Source organism: Ammodytes marinus, assembly GCF_949987685.1.
Source record: "Ammodytes marinus genome assembly, chromosome: 5".
Classification (NCBI taxonomy): Eukaryota; Metazoa; Chordata; class Actinopteri; order Uranoscopiformes; family Ammodytidae; genus Ammodytes; species Ammodytes marinus.
In genome coordinates, this window is record NC_137234.1 from 17,595,478 (window position 1) to 17,605,678 (window position 10,201).

At 41.8% G+C, this 10,201-nt stretch overlaps 1 protein-coding gene across 1 annotated transcript; it reads left to right on the forward strand.

Annotated features, from left to right (window-relative positions):
• Positions 1-2,823: 2,823 nt before the first annotated feature.
• LOC307250543 (uncharacterized protein) lies at positions 2,824-8,936 on the forward strand (the record flags this gene model as incomplete). The annotated part of the gene is made up of 15 exons (XM_080027661.1): positions 2,824-2,908; positions 3,004-3,218; positions 3,927-3,983; positions 4,075-4,167; positions 4,316-4,402; positions 4,519-4,629; positions 4,841-5,011; positions 5,294-5,384; positions 5,471-5,577; positions 5,687-5,887; positions 6,003-6,134; positions 6,825-6,903; positions 6,996-7,186; positions 7,318-7,338; positions 7,920-8,936. 15 exons carry the CDS (start codon positions 2,824-2,826, stop codon positions 8,934-8,936), a joined length of 2,658 nt encoding a protein of 885 aa, XP_079883787.1.
• Between the last annotated feature and the right edge of the window lie 1,265 nt (positions 8,937-10,201).

Sequence of the window (10,201 nt, forward strand, 5' to 3'; positions counted from 1 at the left end):
TCCCAGCCCCATACCACGTACCACACAAAACCTCGCCCGGCCATGACTCATACCAGTCAGTCTGTAATATTAACAATTAAAACGTTTTCCCACAGGACTTGCTCTCTTCGCTTCAGTGGTTTGTTCTCAACATGATACACCAAATCCATCTGGATGGCGAGGCCCTTCCAGGCCAAGAGCACTGATTAGGGACAGTGATACAGCAGTGGAAAACTAGAATAATGCAGCAAAGTTATGCTGAGGGATTGAGTTTTTTTAATGTGGCGTCATGCTATAAAAAGGCGGTAATTTACTGAAAATAATTCAGAGGTCACAATTTAGAGATGCTGACAGGAACCAAATGTTGCTCTCACACCCACTTTGGACCCAATGGGCCTTTAATGATCTTTAATGATCTTGTTAAGGCGGAAAACCAGTATTAAACACAGCTGACAAATTCAACAACTAAGAACAAGATAGTATACAGCTATGTGAGGCTGTAGGCACATTGGTGATTTAAGCAAATGCTAATTTTAGCATACTTACTATGACAAAGCCAAATTTCTGATGTTGAGCATGCCTAATGTTTACTATGGTCAGCCTCCTATTGTATCAGCATGCATGCCGACAATTAATTATCGCTGAACATAAAGTTCTACTGACCCTGCTGGGAATGCCACAAGTGAAGTGTAAAGTCATAAACTAAATTCTTGTATGAGCATTGGAAAACCATCAAACTCTAGAGCTGCAGAGTTGTTGCAATTTATCCTGAGGAGAACATAAATGTTAGTTTCACATTTCATGGCAATCCATCTAATAGTTGTGAAGTCATTCCACAAAACCACAAATGTGAACCTCCTGGTGCCACAAGAGCAAAGGTCAGGGGGTCAACAAAGTCATCAGGATTCCTCCTCTGGGCGCTATCAATGTCAGTTCAATTTTTTATAAATCCATTAAATAGCTTTTGAGATATTTCAGTTTGGGTTTTCTTTTCAAAGCATTAATGTAACATTTGTTCCTGCAGCTTTTAGATATTTATTGCATTCATTTGGTAACCCTAACCCTTAATTTGAGATGTCAAGTAACACCATTACAAGAAACAGCAAACACACACACACACACACACACACACACACACACACACACACACACACACACACACACACACACACACACACACACACACACACACACACACACACTAGAAACAGATGTTCTTTTAATCCAGTAGTTGTCAAAGCCAGTTGTTCAATTCAACAACCAACTCTGCTGACACCCAGTGGTCATAACCAGTCACAGCGGTATATATACAAACTGAACTACTGAACTTGAGCTTAGTGTGACAACACAATAATGTGAAAAGAAGCGTATGGCTTGATTTATTCCTCAACTCCCTGCTCTTAATGCTGCTTGATATAACATCTTTAAACGTTTATAAGATCTGAGAAATCCTCGTCCTCTGCATTCTCTCATCGTGGACAAAGACTATGCAGTGTTCAACCTTTCCCTGCGGCAACCTTAAGTGCCCGAACACCCCGCCCCCCTCCCCACCCCTCTGCTTTTCACTGACAATGGACACCACTCGAAAGCCTGCGCTAACCAAAACATGTCCTCGTGTAGCCAGATGATAGCTTTCATCACAGGAGCCCTAAAAATGTGTGCAGACACACCACTCCTTTGTGTATGTGTGTGTGAGCCTATGCATGCTGGAACAAGTGTGAGAAGAGGATGTGGGTTAATCTTCAGAAGGCGAACACATGATGTTTGATAGCTTATCCCTTGTCAGGCCTCATTAGTTAAGTGAACAAATCCAACGGGTGCAAGCTGTGTAGCCAAAGTACATGCTCAGACTATTTTAGCAAGCTCTAACCTACACTACACACTTAAATATATCAATATATTAACATTTAAAATATGATACAAGCTGCCAAGACCTAATTTACCACACAGGGTCACATTTTCTGTTTTATCTTCTGGTCTATAAAAGGGAGACTACAGCTTGAACAGAAGCTGACTGGACACTGATTGTTGAGCTTCGATTGCATGACAAATACAAATGTTCCAGACAAATCTCTTAAATGCACTTGTGACCGCGTTCTCTGACCTCACAGTGAGGTTCCTGCCTTAGCCAATCATGATTGGCTCAGTGTTTGTCCCTGACCAGGTAAGGTCCACCCCTCAGGCTTTAGCCTCTGACATTTATCCCAGGATATACACTTTAAGCTGCTGTCTGCTTTTTAATATATGTAGGGGGGTTGTCAGTGTGAGCATTTGTGTATGTGTGTGTGTGTGTGTGTGGCTGGTGTTACTATCTGTTGTTGTCACATTGATTACTCCTAAAAAAAGCAGCAACAACCTCAGTCTGTCTTTCTGAGTGCAGTTTAGTGGCTTTTTAAGGTTTGGGGAATCAGAGATGCTGCTTCTGTCACAAGTCAGGAGGAAATGGCGACTGACAGACACGCTGCAGAGGATTTGACACCCACAGGTCAGTCAGCTGAGCAGTCCGTGATAGTTTTGTTGAGTGATTAAAGTAAGCTTGTGTGTTTATTTACCTCGCATTTGCAGAAGAGTTGTTGTTTTCGTTCGTCTGGTGCTCTTTCAGACTGGGGAAAGCCAGGCACCAACCCTATTAAAGGGGATTTGAAGGAATTATAGGACAAAGCGTGCAACTGTATGCGTTCCAGTGATTGTACATAAGAAGGGGCTCAAAATCTAACGAGTGAAGCTAAGTCACTAATTCACACCGTAGAAAGGGAAAGCATGGCCATGTTAATCGTGTGTTCGTTATTTCTCTCTCTTTACTCAGAAAGAACTGGTTCTTGAGGCCTCACTGAGCCCCTAGGAATGGCCCCCGTTGAACCAGAATGGGGGTTTTCCAAGGCTCTAGTCTGCTCATTGCTAGTCTTATTGTGTATGCACACAGCCACAGGTACAGCTACTTCACATATGTTTGAACTAGATTTTAGGTCTTCGCCAAAAGTAAAAAATAATTTACACTCTGCATATGTCTTTACTTTGACACAGGAATGTCAGGGTGGAATGGATGCTATGATGGTCAGGATGTAATAGCAGTAATCAGGGAAAACAGCCTATGGGGTGAAGTCGTTGCTGAAATCATGGCTGAGACCACAATGGAGGGGGTTTACTGGAGCCTGGAAGGAAGAGATGCAGATTGGTTCTTCTTGGATGAAGGAAGCATCCGGCTAAACACATCAGCTGACAAGGTCCTCGACCGAGAGGTAAATGAGATGGGATATGGCCTCTTTAACGCGATTACGGATTTTGTGCAAGCAACCCCGTTCCCCTTCATTCTTCGGGAATGCTTGTAATAACATGGGGGCCACAATAGGGTATAGTTGTATCTAAGTTTAGAACAAAAAATCATAGATTGAACCTTGCTCTTGGACCAAACACAATCTCTCATACAGTCATCCTCTACCCAGGCCAGCTGTCTTACATCATTGCTGCTGTTAATGGGTCAACCAGATTAGCAGTCAATCCAGCTACTTGTGTCACTCTCTCTATCTTTGAAAATAAAACATATGCTGACCAAAATCATTTATTTCACTTACAATGTTTCAGCGTCTTCATCTAATGTCTGTGACCAAGAGGGTCCACATGTAAAATGAACAGTATTCTTAGCGTGTATATCTTACAATCTTGCATGGCTTACATTGAGTTAGAGAAACTACATGTTACATGTAATATATGATATTGAGTTAGTAAGTGGGTCAACAATCAAGTATTTCTAGAGAGGGCAATGAGAGCAAAATAAATACAAAAGATGTTCATGAACACGCTAAGTGAAGTAGCTTGAAAATATTTCTACTTTATGTGCTTTTCTTATGGGATGAAGCATGAAGCACTGATCACTGTGCTTCTGTTGAAATATCTATCATATTTAATGATTTTCTTTGCATCTTCATATCTGTTGTTATTTCGCTTAGGCTCAGGGTCCCTTCCTAATGGCTGAGTTGTCATGTTATGATGATGACACACTTCAGGTACATTTTGTGCTCTTATCCATAACTTTTAAGTGTGTTGTCCTTGTCCTGTTTTCAAACCTTTTTGTTTTTGTTTTTGCTGTTGTCGTAGAGTGTGTACAGAATCATGGTGGAGATTCTCAATGAGAATGACAATTCACCTGTGTTTGCAGAAGACACCGTCCAGTCTCTTGTTATCAGTGAGGTATGACTCTCTTACAGATCTGCTCATGCATATACAAACTGTACAAGATTCAAATTTACAAGTGTTTATCTGTCTGTCTGTCTGTCTGTCTGTCTGTCTGTCTGTCTGTCTGTCTGTCTGTCTGTCTGTCTGTCAATGTTTTTTCCAGCTGACTCCAGTGAATGCTGTGGTCTTTACTGTCCAGGCGACAGACGCAGATGATGACAAGATCATTTACTCCATTGACCAGGACTCAGTGAGTTCTACTCTTTTACTCTTTAGACTCTTTCAGGAAAGAGAACAAGAAGAAAATCTCATACATGATGCAATCACTGGATCATTGTTAAGGTGTTTTTTGTGTGTGTTCTGCAGCCTGACGCAGACTACTTCAAGGTTGATCTCCCCAACAGTGGAGAGGTGATCCTGTCCAGGCCTCTAGACTATGAGACCAAGGCCCTGCTGAGTGTCACCATCCACGCCTCGGTATATGCTATGTGCACTTCATGCTCAGTTTATATGTAAATGTATGCCGCACACATTCATTCAAATGCAATTCATTTCTAAGTTTCCATCATCTCTCCCTGGAAGTCAAGATGGCAGTTCCTGATTCTCCATTTAATTACTATACTATACTATGAACCGTCTACACCAATGTAACATCCCCTAAAGAACTCTCCACTTGTCATTATCCCAGGAAATGAGCACTGCTGAGCACCTCAATACCAGCACCGACATCACCATCACTGTCCTGGATGCAGATGACCAGTATCCACAGTTCCTGCCCTGCATGCTGCTTTTCACGGATGAGACTAGTCGCATCTGCACCAGCCCTGTGTACACCGTCAATGTCACTGAAGGGGAAGAGGTCATTTGCTTAACCATACAGTACACACACATATTACCAGTGTTATGAAGGGCTGTCGATTTGATCTTGCTAAACTTAAACTTACAAAGACATTAGTATTTTGGCAAACATGGTTGTGTTTTGCATATCACACAGATTGGAAAACCAATGATTAGTTTGCTGTCCTGTGAAAATCATGTGACATCAAATCATCAACGTTGTTGTCATAAATCATTTGGTCATACAATATAATTTCAATTTGTTTCTAAATATGTAAAGCCACAAATGTGTTTGGTGCTGCAGGACATCGTGTTGGACTTCTTTCCCGGTCCCATTCATGCCGTGGACGGAGACATAGGACTCAGCACTCCTGTCAGCTATGCCATTCTATCAGGTACCGTACGCATTGATACTGGTTGATATTCAAAATGTTCTGTGCTAAAATGAGCATCTGTGTAACTGAGTTTGTGTTCATGTTAGGAGACGATGATGGGCGTTTCCTGATGGACAGAGAGACTGGGGAGATGAAACTGATTCAGGGGGTTAGAGACAGACTCACAACTCCAGAGCTCAGGCTACATGTCATGGTAAAACTCAGATACATTTGTGTTGCAGTCATGAACATTTTAACTCTACTTTCTCCCAATAAATAATATCCTTGCTCTGTCTATGTGTCTCTCTGTGTCTCACACCCAGGCATATCAGGACGACGACCCCAGGAAGTATTCTGTTGCCATAGTGTTGGTCCGAATTCTGGCTGTTAACCGCTTTCATCCAGAGTTTGACATGGCTGAATATAAAGGCTTTGTAATCGCAGGGCATAGCACTGCCTCTCTGGTCAATACCTACGGCAGCAAAGCCCTGATGTTACATGTGCGAGATCAAGACTTTAACCCTGTATGTGCTTTACCGCACTCTGCACACATGCAATATATACACCCACATTCTTAGCAGCTCTGTATATGATTTCATATTTTTACCCATCACTTTTTATTTCTCCACAAATTGACAGAGTTTCAATCCCATGATCTACTTCACCATCAGTTCTACTTCCAATCACACAGACATCTACCAAATCACACAGGATGGTCTTCTGATCGCCAAGACCAATCAACTCAAACCAAAGCAGAGACACCGTCTAACGGTAGGCCTGGGTGAAAACCGTCTTACCTTTAGATTTGTTTTATTGGATTTGATTGAAAAAAAGACCTCACCAGTGATTTCTCATATTTTAGGCCAGTTAGTCCAAATTAAGTAAACTTTACATCATTTCAGCTTACATTTTTACCCCTCTCTTCTTTTAAGAAAACAACATGTTTAGATATATTTCCTACATGTCGTGAAGGCTGATTGGGATAGTCCATCCATTAGTCTGACCAGATAAGAAAGGTTGGCAAAAAAACGCAACAAAAACGCAATTAGAAACCATTTCACAAAGGGTGACCTGAAGTTATTCTACCATTTCTGTCCAACTTGTAGTACTTAGAGGTTGCTATAAAAAATTTAAAAAACATGCCAGTTTTTACAAAAATGACCAGCCGTAATGTGACGTATACACAATTTAGATTAATTTGGCTAAAATATTCAAATCCAGCAGCAGGTCCCTGAATTTACTGAAGACGAAACATAATTAGTATTTAATGAACATGTCCTGTCAAAACAACTTAAACATTATTTTATATTTATTTTCTGCTACATTGTGCAGCAAAGCCAGTTCACCGTATTGCATGACCCATTGGTCTTCCATCAAAAATCTCCCAACAAGTAAAGACAAGACAACAAATAAAGTAATAGGATGGAGATGGTGTGATAAAAAAGTCTAAATGCTTTGCAGGTAACGGCTATAGACCGGGAGTCGGGTGAGGCCACCTTTGCCACTGTAGTTGTGGAGGTGTTATTTGAAGGACAATCAAGTAAGGACACACACTCTCACTAAACTACTGATTGCTGATGATCCTGTCTGAAACAAACTCTCTCAATGTCTGCCTGTATGTGTACACTTCAGTCCCTTATAGTGCATTTGGGGCTGACCGTCTATCAGGCTGCACTATGGGAAAAGCGTTTCTTCTGAGCATGGTGTTCTTGGCTGTGATTGGATGTACCCTGGCTATGCTGATGTGGCTTAAGAAGAAACACAAGGGAATGAGGGACCCACTGCAGAGAGGATGCGTGGCCCAGGGCAAACACCCTAATGTGGTAAGATAATTAAACTCTAATATTAAGAATCCTATTTATCAAGGTTTGTTGGTCGGTAAATGTAAGTTTCTGAAATGTTATCTTTCATTTAATTTTTAATTTTTATTTATTTGCGGCTGGAACCTCCACAGAGCTTACGCTGGTTCCAACTGGTGAGTTATCTATGTACTTCTGAAGCTAAGACTATAAGATGTCCTTATATATTTCAAGTATCTGTACGTAATAAACTCATTATAGCAGCTCAATCTCAATTTCACGTTTACTTATAGAATAGTAATCTTTGTAGTTAATGTCTTCACAGTCCTAATCCTACAAGAAGTAACTAAACAATTCATGCAGTTTGACAAAAAACCTTTCAACACAAGGTCCAATTTACTTCTGTTTTAGAAGCTTTCCACAACATTGAATCAATGGATAACATTTCTTAGTTGTCATGGAAATGATTTAGTATTTATTACATGAAATAAGCATGAAACAAACTTAAGCAACCGGAGCTTCAGTTTGTTTAGACACCAACTCCAGCAGCTGATTAAGGCCACAAGAAGTGGTCCAAAACGTCAAAGCAACAAGTAAGCTGGTCCTTGTTTTTAGAACTTTTGTGTCAAACTGCTGTTTTTTAGATCTGGGTAGCCTTCAAGTTTAGTATTTGAAAACAGACGGCACCTCATAGATCTATATAAGTAAATTACCCAAAATGCATTTAATTCACCTGATGACTGTGGTTGCTTTACAGAGTCACCGCAATGCCATGCCACCCATGGAGGAACCGCCCCACAGCAATGAAGAATATGGAACCTACAATCCTTCGTTCAGCATGGCAGACAAACCTGGTGGCACCTACACCCACCAAGAAGTCCCCCCCTTCCTAGGACATGGAACGGCCTCTGCCCCCAGCACCCTTTCCATCCCCACTAAAGCTGTCCACAGCCCTGTGATCCTCAATACTAATGTCACAACACCAACCAAAAGCTTGTCTAGTTCCCTCTCCTTAAACCAAGCCACTGTGGACGTAAACCCCACATGTATGGATCAAGATAACGCTCCGCCTACAGAAAACCCTGTCTCGCCAACCGACACATCCCCTGACCCTACTAAGGCAACACGTAACACTAGTCCTAGCCCTTCAACCCATGACTCTGCTTGCACTCCACCACTCACCTGTCCTGATTTACAAACTAGCCCCCCCACACCCACCAATGAGGACTCTCCCGACCTCGTCACCAGTCCCTCTTCTCAATCCAGCATTCCATGCAGCAATACCCGAATTGCTTCGGCGGAAATAGACAAACCATTCCGTAAACCTCGTGTGAAGACCCCCCCACATTCACCTTTAGGTTCCTCGCCCCTCTCAAAGCATACGGAGCCGACCACACCCGCCTCAGCACATGCACCTTTCAGACCCAGGGTGATCATTATAACGTCTCCACTGGTAAAATCAATAACACCAGGGACGCGAACATCTATAGCTCCAAGCACAGCTGAAGACCAACCCTCCACATCACTGGATCAACCAGGACAAGCGGGACAGCCAGGCGCCTGCGGTCCATGTCAGAACACAGGGGCCTCGACAAAGTCAGGAAACACACAGGTATGCCGCAGGGTGGGGGACTGGGAGGATGATGGTTTTCTGGGAGATAACGATGCAGACAAGAACAGCGGGGATGACAATGAGTTAGAGGCAGATGACGAAGAGCTGCTGAGAGTTATGGCTCGTTGTAAGCCCATTTTTCTGACATACACTACTAAGTGATGTCACTGCAATGCTGCAGGCATTGAGAGGCATGGAAGCGGACGACAAGAGAATGGAGAAAGGAAGTTGAAGATGGATGACACAGACACAGGTGGTCCTGATGTGCCTGTGCTGTTTCTGCTGATAAATACACAAGATGCATAGCACAAAAGCCCCCTAAAAGAAGAATTGCAAATGGTTAACACACTGTATACTGTAGCCTTTGTTTATGTAAACGGGAACATTTAACACATAATCAAAGGGGAAATGTTGTTCCATTTATACCATACAGTTAGCCTAAATGATGAGTGACGTTGAAAGAACGGTTTTACAAAAACACTTGTCAGTGAAAATGATGATTGGATTTCTCAAGCATACGACATTCATTGCAAGATTGGTATAGGCCTATATAAGTAGAGCAGTCTGAACGAATCAGTGATAAATACAATGTATCGACCACAAATGTTTACGAATGATAACAAGATTCTTTGTGTTTTTTAAAAGGCGAATCTACATGAAGTCATGTCGCTTAGAAAATTGGTGCTGCACTGCTCTCCACAGAATACAAAGTTCAGTGCAGAATCATCGATCAGCAGCAGTTTTGCGCCCTGCGCGGTTCCTTGTAGGTTTGTCATTGACATAGCTGCAGCATACTATAGGTCTATGTTCAAAACTCTCACATAGTGTACTGCATTGTTTCATTCATTGTTTATGTTATGCCTACTCTACAAGCTGCCTCGCGTTTCCTTTAAACATGGGTAAAAGTATTGTCTAACTCTAACAGTGAGCCAGGAGTTTGCTGTTAAAAGTGAAAAATATACTGTATATGAAGCCCACCTGTGTTATGGGCGGGGGGCACAGTGATTAGCCTGCCAAACCAGAGGGGTGAGTGTTAGGTACATGTGCATGTTATTTAAAATTGATCACCAACGTGAACAAAGTTCATACTGAAAGAAAAGTGAGTACAAGAAAAAGAGTAAAAAAATAAGAGAAAACTGCACTCATTACTTTGACTGCTATAACCAGGATATGCAGCACCTAGCAGTACGTAAATGCACTTGTCCAATTAGAAATCAGTCATTTATTGAAGGTTTAAACACCTGTGTTTCACCTCCTGCAGATTAACCCACTTATTCTAACACCTTGGCACATGAGCATACAACATAAACAGACTAATGTGTCTTTAAAAACTTTAAGGATTACAGTTTATTGATGAATAGTATTAGGCAACTGGAAACAGAGATAGGAGATGATCTTGTTCTGATGATTAAATGTTAAAACATGAA